The 14,521-nt window shown below is 46.2% G+C and overlaps 1 protein-coding gene across 1 annotated transcript in view; it reads right to left on the reverse strand.

Annotated features, from left to right (window-relative positions):
• LOC124150889 (centrosomal protein of 131 kDa-like) overlaps nucleotides 1–14,477 on the reverse strand; it is a 41,266-nt gene extending 26,789 nt beyond the window's left edge. Inside the window, exons 1-3 of the mRNA XM_046523076.2 lie at nucleotides 14,285–14,477; nucleotides 5,757–5,904; nucleotides 3,987–4,044 (exon numbers count right to left, since the gene is read on the reverse strand). Of these exons, the coding sequence (XP_046379032.2) occupies nucleotides 3,987–4,044; nucleotides 5,757–5,894 (196 nt within the window). The 5' untranslated portion in view covers nucleotides 5,895–5,904; nucleotides 14,285–14,477. The remainder of the gene's footprint in view (nucleotides 1–3,986; nucleotides 4,045–5,756; nucleotides 5,905–14,284) is intronic.
• Nucleotides 14,478–14,521: the final 44 nt, after the last annotated feature.

The raw sequence follows: 14,521 nt of genomic DNA on the forward strand, positions 1-14,521 counted from the left end.
AGTACAGAAGGAACTGATCCAGGATCTGCGGTGACGCTGTCATCGGATCCTGGTGTTTGTCAGAACAAAATGCCTGGAACGAGCATCATTTATCAGCATACAGTCCCCCTGTAGATGGACGGTGGTCTGAAGCAATAGCCTTGGTCGCTCTAGCCAAAAAACCCTTAGCTTTCTGCAGTTGTGTCAGGCGTGCAGACGATAACATGCGAGTATTAGGGTGTGGCAACAGACCGTGTGGATGGAGCAGAAGGTTGGACCACACCGGAAGTTCCAGGGGTTGTCTCTGGCTATGTTTCGGAGGTCGATAACCCAACTTCTGGCTGGCCAATAAGGCAAGACCAAAGTCAATGGCAGGGGTCGAGTGGCCTGGATCTCTGAAGAACTGTGGGAGGGAGAACCGGAGTCGGAAAAGCGTACGCGCGTAATCCTTCTCAGGAACGACGGAAGGCTTCGACTGCCACAGCGGTCGTATCCGGCACTGGTGGAATGGAAGACGACAGCTGGCAACATTCAGATATGAGGCAAACAGATCTAGGGTTGGGGTGTCGACCGTTTGACATAGTCTGGCCAGAGGCGCCGGAGAGCGTGAGGCGTCGAAAGAGCTTGAGGCGCCTGGAACGCCGGAGATCGTGATTCTCGGGGGCGCCGGTCGAGTTTGTAGCGCCGGGAGAGGGGCGAGTACCCTGGGTCCTCAAACACCACACTACGGTGACGTCGTCATAAGGATAAGGATAAGCCTTTATCTCGAGGCTGTTGCTGTGGCAATGGTGTTGATCTCCGGATCACAGGTGGTCACAATGTGGGCTGGTGTGGGCCACTAGCCACTGACAAGGTGGCAGTGGAAGAGCGGGAAGTCAAGGTAAATGAGGTCGTCTATAAGATTGCAAAATGGAGAAATCAGCAACAGGGGTCTGCGATTGCGTACCGTCGGTACGATTCGGAAAAAGGTGTGATCGCCTGCGGACCAACCTCATGTAGACGAAGTAAACCAGCTTCACAATCGACCGCCGGGGCATCGACGTAACCGGGTAGTATGAAGTCGAGGCAATATGTCCATTGCACAAAGTAATGAGATCGTTATCATCCCTGAAGCGGCGTATAAGTACTCCTGTTCTTATATCGAGGTGACGATGGAGGACTACAACACGATACGAGGCAGGTATGCAACAGGGGTCAGTGGGACGGCCAATCGACACTGTGTCCGGTAGTCAAGGCGGAAGATAGGAAGGTGTCGTAGTCTAAAAGATCAAACCGGACGAAGGAAGGCGATCTTTTCCATCCCTTGAACGCCTATAGGCGCTATCGTTCTTATAGCGAAGGGTTGATGAAACAAGGTTCCTCGTGACAGCTGTGTTGGTAGAGGAGGTCTATTGTTTCCAACATCTGTGCATGGATGGACTGCGACAGGCGCCTGGTTGAGTGGTTGCACCAAGCGTACAGGTAAACATGGAAACCAATCTGTAGAAATACATGGCAGACCTTGCCATGGTAAGTTGACCTAATTCCGGTCGGAGTTGTTGACAGTTCGAGTACTTGACACGTGACATGTAAATCACTCTGCGCAGTAGCCGAGAAAGCCGCATTGGAGTCGGAACTGAGGTGCAAACTCCACAAACAGACAATCCTCAATGAACTGTGTGAGAGACGAACAAGTGGTGTACCCGAGTTTTGCGATAAAACGCGGAACCCCCATGGGCGTGGTGGAAAACCCGGGGAGCGCCGAGGAAGAGTCTCTTTCAGGAACGCTGGTGCTAGGGTAGGGTATCACAGTGGGGTGATGTCGACGAAGTAGACTCTTTATAAGTGGATGTCATCGTCGAATCTGATACAGACGCTGTTCACATGACGCTCTATTTCGATGGAAACCCGCAGGTCATCTCTCTGGAACCATAGCTCTTTAAACGACGGGATTAAGGATAACATCTCAGTGGGCAAGTTTAATCAGACCAACTGTCTATTGGTTGAAAAGATTCCACCCAGGAAGTAGAACGATAGTCACGGTCACGAAGACCGACGGGAGAGTATCGACAGGAGCGGCGACAGTTGTGCCACCATGCTTCTCCGTGTGACCAGCTATGAGACGTCAGCAAGAGAAGAAGAGGGCAGTGGCACCGGGGAGGCGATTGCCGATGGTGCCCCTTAAGCCGAAGCAGAAGATCGGATGAGATACTCGGCTCGTTGATCTGAGCTTGATAAAGCTTGTTGATCTCGGCGCCGGAGGTCATCTTAGGCGCCGGATACATCATAGGCGCCAGAACTCTGGAGGCGCCGGGAGCGCCGTAACTCTTGAGGTGCCGGAGTAGTCAGAGGCACCAGAGACATTAGAGGCGTCGAAGATCTTGAGATCAGAGATCTCAGAGGCGCCGGAGACATCAGAGGCGCTGTGAGCGCCGGGAGCGCTGGAGACATCAGCGTTGTCGACGAAGATGGTGTAGGAGACCATGAACGGTCGTATGTCGTGCCATGGGAGGCAGACTCTGGGAGGCGGGAGCGCCGGGAGCGCCAAAGACATCAGAGGCGCCGGGAGCGCCGGAGACATCAGAGGCGCCAGAGGCCCCGGAGACATCAGAGGCGCGGGGAGCGCCAGAGACATCAGAGGCGCCGGAGACCTCAGAGGATGCGGGCGCCGGTATCGCCAAAGGCGCCGGGAGCGCCGGGGACATCAGAGGCGCTGGGAGCGCTGGAGACATCAGCGTTGTCAACGAAGATGGTGTAGGAGACCGTGAACGGTCGTATGTCGTGCCATGGGAGGCAGACTCTACGTTGGGAGCGCCGGAGCCGCCGGTGGTGTTTGGAGCACTGCGCAGCTCCGCTGAGCGCTGCTGCCGTCAACGTAGATGGGGGTCGACGAGCACGTTGAGCGAGGTGTGTCCTGGATACTCGCATGAGCTGAAGGATCACAGCGACGAATGACTGCAACCTCGGCACTGCCTTGTGAAAGTACAGGGCGTCGTACAATCACGGCAGAAAGGGGCGGCCCCGACCAGATTTGTTCCCGCGGCAACAAGTGCAGCGAGGCAGAAAATCTGGAATTTAAGCAAAACATAACTATGTGGCAAAACCACAAAGTGCGGGAAGCATAATGTGACTCAGAAACTTTGTATTTCAATGAAGTTTATGAGATCAAACAATGACGCCAAAAGGTAGCGGAAAAGCATAGCTTTAAGCAAACACATAACCATGTGGCCGAATCACAAAGTATGGGAAGCATAAAGTAATTTAAAAACATTATATTTTATTGAAGTTTATGAGATCAAACAATTACGCTAAAAGGTAGCGAAAAGGCATAGCCTTAAGCAAACACGTAACCATGTGGCAAAACCACAGAGTACGGGAAGCATAAAGTAATTTAAAAACATTATATTTTATTGAAGTTTATGAGATCAGGAAACAATTACGCTGAAAGGTAGCGAAAAGGCAAGGCTTTAAGCACACCAAAACAACATACATAGATGCAATGTATTACCCAAGCCAAAGAGAGAATTCAAAACGCAGAACACGAAATTACGTGGCCACGTGGTGAATGGCCAAAATGGCGGGAAAGAAAACAAAATGGCGGTAACAACATTGCGCCTGTAAATTACTGTGACGTGAGCAACAAACGAGCGATAAACGTTACAATTTATGAATGGGAAGACCCTAAGGTCACGGCCCATAACAGGTAACAATGTAGCAGCATATAATGAATGTAGAAACACGCAAAATATAAAAAACAAACAATAAGCTTTAATTTCCACAAGGGATACAAGGGATGTATTTTGGTGTGACGTCATGACTTCCGGGTCACGTGCCGACTGTGAGAGGGCGCTGCCTCCTGAGCTGGTTGGGACAACTTTCTTCAGCAGCTGGATCTCACACAGTTCGTCTCTCTGTCAAAGACAGCAGTAAATGCAATACTGAGTAATGCAGGATAAGTTAAAAAATATATCAATACAATATAACACATAATTAATTGAGAGTGGACACTGAGTCTCCTGTTTTTTTACCTCTTGGTGATTTCCTCTTGTCCCTATCGGAGAGGAACACATCATTGCTGCTGGATGTCTGTAACAGAGAACACAAATCAGAGCTGTAACAACTCCCTGGAGTATACGTGCATTATGTCGCGATATAAGTATAAATTGTATGGTGAGCTCATGTATCCACACAAAATGATACCAGTATATATATGAGGTATGTGATGGTTATAAAAAGATGGCAAAAGTAATACTTAAGATGGTACAAGAGGACTCTAACTATTGCTCGTTTACTTAAAGATTTCATCAAATATGTTGTTTTTTTGTTCTGATGTCATTCCCTTTGATGTTTTGGAAACAGTTCTTAGCATAACAAGATTTGATGAGGTTTTGCACATTGTATCATATACTACCAAAAAAAGGGAACTGATGAAATAATCATGAGGACAGTGAAGGTAAGATAAACTACAGGCATGTAGAGCAATATCTGGTGTATCAATCATGTTGGCTGATACACCAGCCACACAATAATTCCTAAACCACTATGACAATACACAACACAATCAAACTAACATTCTATACTTTCAACTGTAAACTTCACCGATACGATTCATGCACTTTCATAACACACATACACTTCCTTAATGAGAGTTATCTCCCTTGCATCATTCCTCCTCCTCAGACCACACCCTTTCATAAAAGACATTCATATAACCACATGTTAAATAAGATAATAAATACATCCAATAGTATTTCTATAAATGTCATCAACAGATGCACCCCTTTACAATTTACTTATACATTAAATATATTTACAAAATTTATACGATATTTACATGTATAACATTGTCTCTCTTATAAAATTTGAATCAATATCCATACACCAAATAGTCAATTTGCCACTTAGCTCTCCTTGTTCATACAGAGTGTATAACACTTGTATGATTAGTGATGATACCATGATAATTTAGAGCCCACGATAGCATAGAGTCATACTATATATATAGTCAAACACTGTTGTGTCAAAGCTGATGGGAAAGAGAAAATATTTTCAGTTATTTAGTTTGACACAACCAAAAATGATGAAGAAAAACGCAGGGACCAAGCATATACTTCGAGACAACCATAAGTTTGACTGTATATTGTCATGCGATCTTACTATCAATATCATCATATTATCCATCATCAGTTGGAAATGTTGGAAATTAAGCAGGGTCCTTGGTTCCTTGAAGTTTGCCCATTGGTATTTGAATTGAGGAAACTGTTAAATTTTCAAACGTTTAACATTATGGTTATGACAAGTAGCCCATAATTTTTAGAATGTGATCATGAAAAGTGTCACAATAGCCCTATACAAATACTCCTAAATTTATCACACCACTAAATTATTGTGAATGTCGACCCCATACGTAAAATGAAAGTAGACATCCCATTGAAACAATATCTCATCAATCAAAAAGCAAAAGACAACACTAAGACAGGTAATTCTCACTGCATGGATGAGAAGTGTCTGAGGAGAAAGATATGGGTTTGCCGATTTTTATAACCAATTAAACAAGTGTAACAAAAAAACATGACCAGACAGGAAACACTTAAGTCTAGCACTAAGGTACAACATTCACTGAGTGCTTGCTATGCATTTATGTTTTATGGTAGGTATGTGCAGGAACACGATTTGAAATAAACTGAAGCATGTTCAGATAATAAAGGCCCATACTCAATTTGTTGTGATATGGTGTAACATGAATGACCATGGCATAAATCAAGTCAGCCATTTTCTTTCACATATATTGTACATACCTTTGCAGTCCTGATATCCACCAAGGAATTGGGTCTCTTTAACTGTCTCCCAGATCCAGGTCTTCGCCCTGAACTTGATATCTGAGACCCTGTCAGACTCAGGTCAAGGTCATCCCCGTTAACACTTCTTCTGGACATCGCACTTCATCTGGAGAAATTATATTAACATAAACACTGAAAGACAGCACAGTTTAAATACAGTTGTTTTTCCAAGATGGTTGTGTATCAAGTAATCATTACTTGAAACAAATGTACTCAAAATATTTCTTCAAAAGTATCCAAATAATGAACATGAAGGACTGAGATCCATTGTGCATTAAAACAATTTTTGCAGGTCTTACTCAGTGTTCAAAATTATGGTGGGTCCTTCAGGTTTGATGCTATCATGGATACAGTCTTTGAATCAAGGGATCTCCTTACTTTTTAACTTTAAACATGAGGGCTATGACAAGGAACACATTATTTTAAGGTGTAATTTGTTGTCTGCCAACGAACGCAACTTAAGATAAAAAACCAAACCTACACATGCTTATCCATAACACAATTTACAACAGATTTGACTTTATATTAAGGACATGAATATTTGAAAAAAAGTGCTCACTTCAGTTGTTAAATTCTATTTTGGGGAAGAAATAATGGACAGAATGTAGGCAGTGACTCTACCAAATGAGCATCGCCTTATTGTTGCATTTTTCTTAGTCACATGACATCCCCGCTCGTCTTCTCTAATTATTTATTTGAGCAAGGTGCTTTTCTGATGTATTCTTAATAACAAAAGTCAATTAGGCATATGACTGGTCCTTTGCAATAACAGGTCACCAGCTAGTACAGTTTACCAGGCATGGCAGTTATAGCTCTAATTTTTACAAACCTGTAGAGGTTATGAATTCTCTGATGAAATCCTCCTTGGAGCACTTATTGCATTTTCCTTGCTCAAGAAAATCTACATGACATAGTTGTAACCATTTTCCTTAATAAAAATGTTACCACACAAAAAACTTCATTTTTGTATGATATACGACCACCCTTACGGGGCCTCACCCTCCACGGCGCGTTACGCCAGGGGGAGCAACTCTCACCCAAATCACTTTCCATATGTCTAATGCTGACGGAATGTGGAGAGGTAGGTGGCCGTGCCCCAAGGAGGATTTCATCAGAGAATTCATAACCTCTACAGGTTTGTAAAATTCTCTTTCAGATTAAATCCTCCTTGGGGCCCTTATTGCATCAAGATAGACTCCTAAAGATAATCTAGGAAGTGGCATCCGTCAGCAACAAGCCTAAATAAATACACCATATTTTGATTATTTCAATGAAGAAAAAGAGTTCAATAAATGGAACCAACCTTATCGTGAGGCACCACCCTCGAAAGGCGGGGGCTAGAGACAGGGCGTGGTCGACCATATACAATTAAAGAGCCATTATTTGTGGCTTATCATATTCGAGAACTCGAAACCCCTCCCCCCCCCACACACACACTTTTTGGAACAAGTGATATAGGGGCGTAGATCACGAGGGACTATAACCCGCGCTGAGCTAGGCCAGAGGATCCCCGTGGATCGAAGGAGTGCGTGTGCAAATACGAGTATTATCGAGTAGTAAGGACTGGTATTTATCGACTGCAGAAGATAGAATCCGTACCGTTACTGAGCAGTATAAACGAAGGGCGGTCTAAAATCTCGAAGGCTCAATCGGCTAGAGATGTAGAACTTTGCCCAGTTCGGAGAACTGACTGACCAAACGGAGCACGCTTGCTTACGTGCTTGTCGAGTTGGTAATGTTTGATGAACGTGCTCGGCTGGCTCCAAATAGCCGTGGAGCAGATCTCCTCAATGGGCAGAGCTGCGGCGTATGCTTGTGACGTAGCCACTGCTCTAACCGAATAAGCCTTCAACCTGGTAGGGGGGTCCCTGCCTTGAAGCGTGTACGCAGTACAAATAGTTGACACTATCCACCTCGAGATTGTTTGTTTGCTCGCAGGTGAGCCAGCGTTCCTACCGCCATAACAGCAAAATAGTTGGTTATCCTTACGGATACCCTTAGTTCTGCAGATAAAGGCCTTGAGGGTCCTGCGGACATCCAAGACATGAGCATGTCTTGCAGTGGTCCCCGACGAGGAAGGCTGTGAAAGAGCAGGTAGCTCAATAGGAGCCGTCACGTGGAAGGCGTGTGAGACCTTAGGACGGTAAGAGTCTGGCAGCCGAATACTGACCCTGTCCAGGTGGAAGACAGTTAGTTCGGGATCGGCTGACATTGCATGAATGATTCACCCCAGACGCAAACAGATCCACCTGGAACGACCCGTATAACTGGGAGATAATCCTGAATATCCCCGGGTCGAGCCTCCACTTGTGAGGAGTGAGAAGCGAGGATCCGGCACGACAGAGCGTCCGCACGGACATTGTCCACCCCCGGGAGATACCATAGGCCATAGGCCATAGGCAGTGTGATCGTTCAGAACGCCTCCCCAGCCAGAGAGTGACGCGTCTGTTTGAACTGTGAGAGACGGAACAGGAGTGTCGAGGGGGAGCCCCCGGGACAGATTCCCGACTTCTGTCCACCACTGAAGGTGTGTAATGAGCCACTGCGGAATCTCGAGCACAGTCTCGAGATCTTCCGAGTTCGCCCAAAGTCGACAGAGTGCTTGTTGAATGGGTCTCATTCTCAAGCACGCCCGCCAGACCACATCCACTGTCCAGTAACTGGAGCCATGTACGAGCAGTGTGACTTGTGGACAGAAGGAACTGGGAAGTAACACTTCTGACCTTGGCAATGCGATCTTGTGACAGAGATACAAGTCTGCTCACCGTGTTGAAATTCACCCTTAAGAAGACTAGATTCTGAGTAGGGCTCTGATCTGGGCTTGAGATTGACTATCCACCCTAGAGTGATCAGAATGTCTTTCACTTCTTGTGTGGCTATCTGATTCAGGGATTGCGATAGAGCTCTTAGTAACCATTCGTCGAGGTACGGATGGCAGAACCGACCTTTCGACCTGGCCACTTGGGCTGGAATTAACATCAGCTCGATGAACACCCTCGGGGCCGTGGAGATCCCGAATGGTAGAACCCTGAACTGATAACACCTCCCGTCGAAAGAAAACCTCAAGTATTTCTTGAACTCTGGGTGTATGGGTATGTGGAGATAGGCGTATTTTAGGTCTATTGACGTTAGCCATTCTCCTGTCTCGACAGCTGAGATCACTGAGCTCAGTGTCTCCATCCTGAAGGATGGTACCTCTATAAGTTTGTTCAGCCTTCTCAGATTGAGTATAGGCCTGAACCCTCCGTCTTTTTTGGTGACTAGGAAATATGTCGAGTAGAAGCCCTCGCTTTCCTGTCCCACGGGAACCGGTTCGATAGCAGCTTTCATAAGAAGTGCGTCGACCTCGGCATGGAGGAATTCCGCCTTCTCTCGGGAAGCGGGCACCAGAGTGTGCTTTATCCCGGAGAAGGGGGGCGGATGATGTTTCCACCGAGGCAAATGGCCATCCCTTAGAGTGGACAGGGTCCAGGGATTGGATGTAAATGTCTCCCATTCCTTCAGGAATAGAGCCACTCGGCCGCCTACGGGGACATCCGGCTTGAGGCAGTGGACCCCGACTGTCGGCAGTTCGTGAACTTGCGACTGTGGGTCCACCCGGGGCTCTTCGGGCGCTAATGGGAACCCATCGGGTTCCCCGGCCCCGCGAAAAACTGCTGGCCTCAACCAGCTGCCTTGCCCCGGCCCCTGCCTCTCTTGCCCCTCCTGGCGCCCTTACCTGAAGGAAGCGGCGGCTTCAAAGCAGGTGTGGACTTCTGACACGGCGCGTCAGCATAGGAGGAGTCAAGCGGAAAGGTCCGCTTACGCGGTTTAACGCTTGGTACCTCCAACAAGGCCTTAGAGTCCTTGATGGAAGCATACAATCGCGCAGCCTCTCGGACCAACTGCTGAGCCCCAGGGAAGAGGGTGGCACCCATCTTATATGGCAAAGCAAGGAGGTCTTGGAGTGTGGAAGTCGAGTACTTAGATACCGACATCCACAGCCTGCACATGCCCATAACTGTGCACATCATCTGCAAAGCGTCCCGCGCAAGATGACTGTGAACTTCCGTAAGTTGCGCGGCCAACTTCGAAGAGTCGGCCGGCCCCTCCCCCGCTAACTCCCTCTGTACAGCCGACAGATATACGGAGTGTACGGACACACGGAGCTGTTGGCATGCATTGCGATATTGCTCTTCGAAGCATATGTAAGCAGACTTCAACTCCGCACCGCACGCAGGAAAGGGGGGGCAATCTCGAGCCCTGCTTGACCTTAGTCAAGTTGGGGGTCGAAGACCACCCCCCCCAGGGTAACGGAAGTCCAAACGCATTCATCCACCACAGGTACCTCAAAGTCACCATTCTCTGCAAGCGGCTACCGCTTAATAAGTTCAGGCAGGTCGAAATTCCTGCGGGCACCCGACAACAGAGGGTTGATGACTTCATGCACCAGGGAGGATAGAACACGGAGCCGCACCTGGGGCGCCTTGCTAGGAGCAAAAGTGTTCCCTGGAAGGCGGAACTCAGGCTGATCCGACTCTGGCATAGGCGCAGCCACCTGAGGCAGTACTTGGCAATCTTGTCCCGCACTTGCCTCAACGAGGAAGCGAAGGAAAACGTTCCTGAGGTCTCCGAGTCGTCACCCCCTCCTCCATCCACTCCTCCTCTCTCAATTCCGAGCCAAAGTTAATCGACTCTTCCCCGAGAGATGAAGCAGACAAGTCTGAAGGGGACGCCCGAAGGCCTGGGCCCTCGCATTCCCGGGCTGCACCCGAAGCCGAGTCCCGGTCCCGAAATGCCGGGGGTTCAAGGGACCCACCTGGCTCTGGGCTAGGTATCCACTAGAGGAAGCCTCGGCCTCAGAAGAGGTGTCTGGCTCCGCTAGGGAAAACTGTGCATTGGTAGTGCACGGGCCAGCACCCGCCACCCCTCCGCTGGGGAGCAACCTCGAGCCATAGCCGAGACCAAGTGGCCTGCCCCGGCCGACGCCGGGCATATCACGAGGTCTCGAAGCCGCGTCCGGCGCTGAAAACGGGGAAGGCTTCACCTCCTCCATCATCGACGCCATGTGCGACTGCAGTAAGGCAGAGATGTCTGCCAAAGATGGTGCAGGAGAGTGTGCAGTGTTTACTACGGGGACCCTCGAGCCTTCTCCCCCGGCCCCCCGGGAGGGAGCGGAGGAGACAGTCTCGGCAGCTTTTTTACCCTTTTTAGATGGGGGGGGATGGTCTTAGCCGATCCTTTAAGAGACCTTTAGAGTGCATTAAATCTACTTGTCTCTTCTTTTAGGCCCGGGGGGTGAAGGCAATGCAGATCGGGCATGACCCATCGTCATGCCTGTCCTCAGCCAGACATTTCAGGCAGCATTCATGCCGGTCTTGGGGGGGGGGGGAATGGATGCAGAACACCCCGTACACAGTTTGAAGGTCTGTAAAAAAGACCGTAATTTCTGAGGTGGGCGGAAGGGTATTAAAGTGTATCAGTGTGATATAAAGATCGGAAAGATACGTGCATAAATTGTGAAACTAGAAGCAAAGGCGTAATGTAGAATGTGATTTGTAACGCGATACTAATAGCCAATGTCGTAGTATAATTATAACACCAAAGGGGGCGTGTTACGCGCGAAGGTGTAAAAACCTGTAAAAAAGGTAAGTGTAGTTTATAAATTAACACACCACCTCGGGTTTATGAAAAGGAAAAAATTGTAGACCAATGGTGTATGATATAACAAAACCCCAAGCCGTTTCTAATGGCCTTGGTGTTACATGTATCAGACCGTGGAACTACAATATGGATGCCATTACGGCCATTTGAATTCAAAGTTAAGGTACTGTACACGTGGCGTATAATTACAACTCTATAACTTTACAATGCGAAGTATTACGCCTTTGCAATGAAAGAAATGTACCTTACATACAGTTTGGTCAGCCATGGTTCTAGTCGAACGATAATCTGATACTCTTTTTGTCTCTTGAAAAAAACCCAGCCACGCCTTTGGGTGAGAGTTGCTCCCCCTGACGTGACGCGCCGTGGAGGGTGAGGCCCCGTAAGGGTGGTCGTATATCATACAAAAATGAAGTTTTTTGTGTGGTAACATTTTTATTAAGGAAAATGGTTACAACTATGTCATGTAGATTTTCTTGAGCAAGGAAAATGCAATAAGTGCCCCAAGGAGGATTTAATCTGAAAGAGAATGATACCTGCTGTGGCCCTCGCTTCAATGACCTCATAGCAGTGTTTCCAAATTAAGTGGGGTCCTGAGGGTTTCCTCCTACAGCATTTGAATATATAGGGACCTCGAAATCTTGAACTTTTAGCATTAGGGTCATAACAAGGACCCCACGATGTACATGCTTAGTTTCAAACACTGATCACATTAGCTGTGTTGGGTAGATATACCCCAACTCTATCCTTCAACCGTAGTTCCCTTTCTGATTAAGCTCATGTTTACTATCATTAAGCTTAGGCACCCCTTTCCGATCAAACATCCCTTCACAATTCTTAGGGATATCTATCCCTTTCCGATCCTTAGTTGTTAGTTAGGGTTAAGATCAAACATCTCACCTCTTCTAAGGAATTATTCCCATGTATTTTAAGAAATAATACTAACATGACTAAGTACCATTCTCACCATATTGTGTAGACATCGCTACTGAGATTATACACAAATGTAAACATCATGGTCCTACCTTTAGAGTTCAGTACCACACTCATTACAAACATGTCACAATACCCTATGATATTATTTATTGAATTTTGTTGCCATGCAACATACACATGTGAAACAACAGGTTTGTTGGGGTCATCAGGTGTGTATAAATTCCTCTCAGTCATGAATCATCCCTACATGCAATGTCACTGAATAAGCCTAACGATGGGGAGAGTTTTCAGTATTATTTATAGATAAATATAGCATGCAACAGTGCATTTTATAGCAAGCCTAAGTTTATGAAAGCATTTATAATTTCAAATTTTTTTACGCATTTGTTTTCATTATTATACACAGGAATGCAGTTTGTTAGGAATAAATATATTGCCTGCACACATCCACAAGCAACTAGCAAGAACATGATCAAACTACCGTGGTACATCTTTTGCAATGAATCAATGATGATGCTACAATAGGGTAAGGATTTGTACCCCCTTCAAGCATGGGAGTTGAAGCATGCAAACATAGCCACTTGTCATCCTTGTTCACCTTGTTGTTTTCTGATACATTCATAAAAAACATGAAAAGGTTGGTGTCATGGAAGTATTGGAACTTCTAAGTCTCTTTCACCTGTTACATTTGCTCAGATAAGAAGATGAAGCTGACTCACCATCATGGCATCAGAAGCAATGCCAAAGCCTTCCTAGGTCCTTAATATGATCAATGCTAACCTTACACTGTTCCCCCTCCACTTTTCTGCACAAAAGCACCCAATAAATTAATAAATACCGGTCATTCATGCATACTCATGAATTTCAACGTCTGACACCTGGGGCTGTTAGAGACTGCATAATATCGGCACATTCCTTACCACCTAGAATCTTGTAGAATACGGAACTGTGAAAGTGAGCCAAAAGGCATTGTGACCACTTGTAAGTTTCAATAGACTGCAACACTATGGCCAACCTTCATAAATGTCAGTCCCCATTTCATTTAGGCAAGACTAGGTAAAAAATCGGTGAGCTTTGGGGCTAACAATCCACAGGTTGCTTGTTGCAGTTCTACAGATTCTCACAAAAAATGGTGACATCTGACCTACAGTAGAGATTGTCCTCACGAGACGTTGTGGTGCTGAATTCTAAAGGTGCTCGATAAGATGCTGTTTTCGCCTCGAAATGGTAGCCGTTTTCGCATGACCGAGGTTGCATTTTCACAAATTTGTGCTGTTTTCTCTCTGTGACATTTTGCTGAGATGGTCGTTTTAGCCATAACCCATATAGGCCCTACTCTGAAGACCCAATTGAGTCCACAGAAATTAGTCTCCCCTCATATATCTTGGAACAAATTACCAACAGTTCTACTTATTGCCATCATTGATCATTTATGCATATATTTATCTTTTCTTTTTTTTTATGTGTAGGTGCCATAAGGCAAAAACTTAACAAAATTGGGTACTGTCCAGCGTTAGAAATTAGCACCAGTCCTGTAGTCCTTGTCAAACTGCCCAATAGTAAAGGCATCGTAAGGAATAGTAGAATTTTGCCATTTAATGGTGGTTTTGCTGTATGTTATCATTATAAGGACTAGTGGACTAAACATGTTAGTTTCTACCACTGCTGTCTGTCTCTAAAGGCTTGTCAGGCAAAGCTGTTGTTGAAATCATCATGGTGTTTCCATAATCAAAATGCACCCAAAATCGGAGCAGATAAGTATTTGTCAGTTACAGAAAATTATCATTGGTGTGGTTAATAACGAAAAAACACGTGTTTTAATAACACGACACGAACGATTCCATTTCGATTGAAGCATTTCTGTTTTTCATGAAGACATAAGAATCTGTCACTGACAGTGCACTCACTTGGAACTTGGCCTCCTGTGTTTACATTGCTTCACCTCTTAACGATTAAGAATGACAAGCATTCAGACTTTCCATTCCAGTCACTTTCGTTCTCTTAGAAAAAATGTCTGATAAAGTTACCGATAACACGGCATAACTTGAGTGAAATTAGTTTGTAACTTGTCCTCTCACATGTAAACACTAAAGCCGAATGTCTGGTAACGCATGCGCATAAACTTAGCTTCGGCCATTCCGGTG

Source organism: Haliotis rufescens, unplaced genomic scaffold (genome assembly GCF_023055435.1).
Source record: "Haliotis rufescens isolate VD_foot unplaced genomic scaffold, xgHalRufe1.0.p SCAF_11, whole genome shotgun sequence".
Lineage (NCBI taxonomy): Eukaryota > Metazoa > Mollusca > Gastropoda > Lepetellida > Haliotidae > Haliotis > Haliotis rufescens.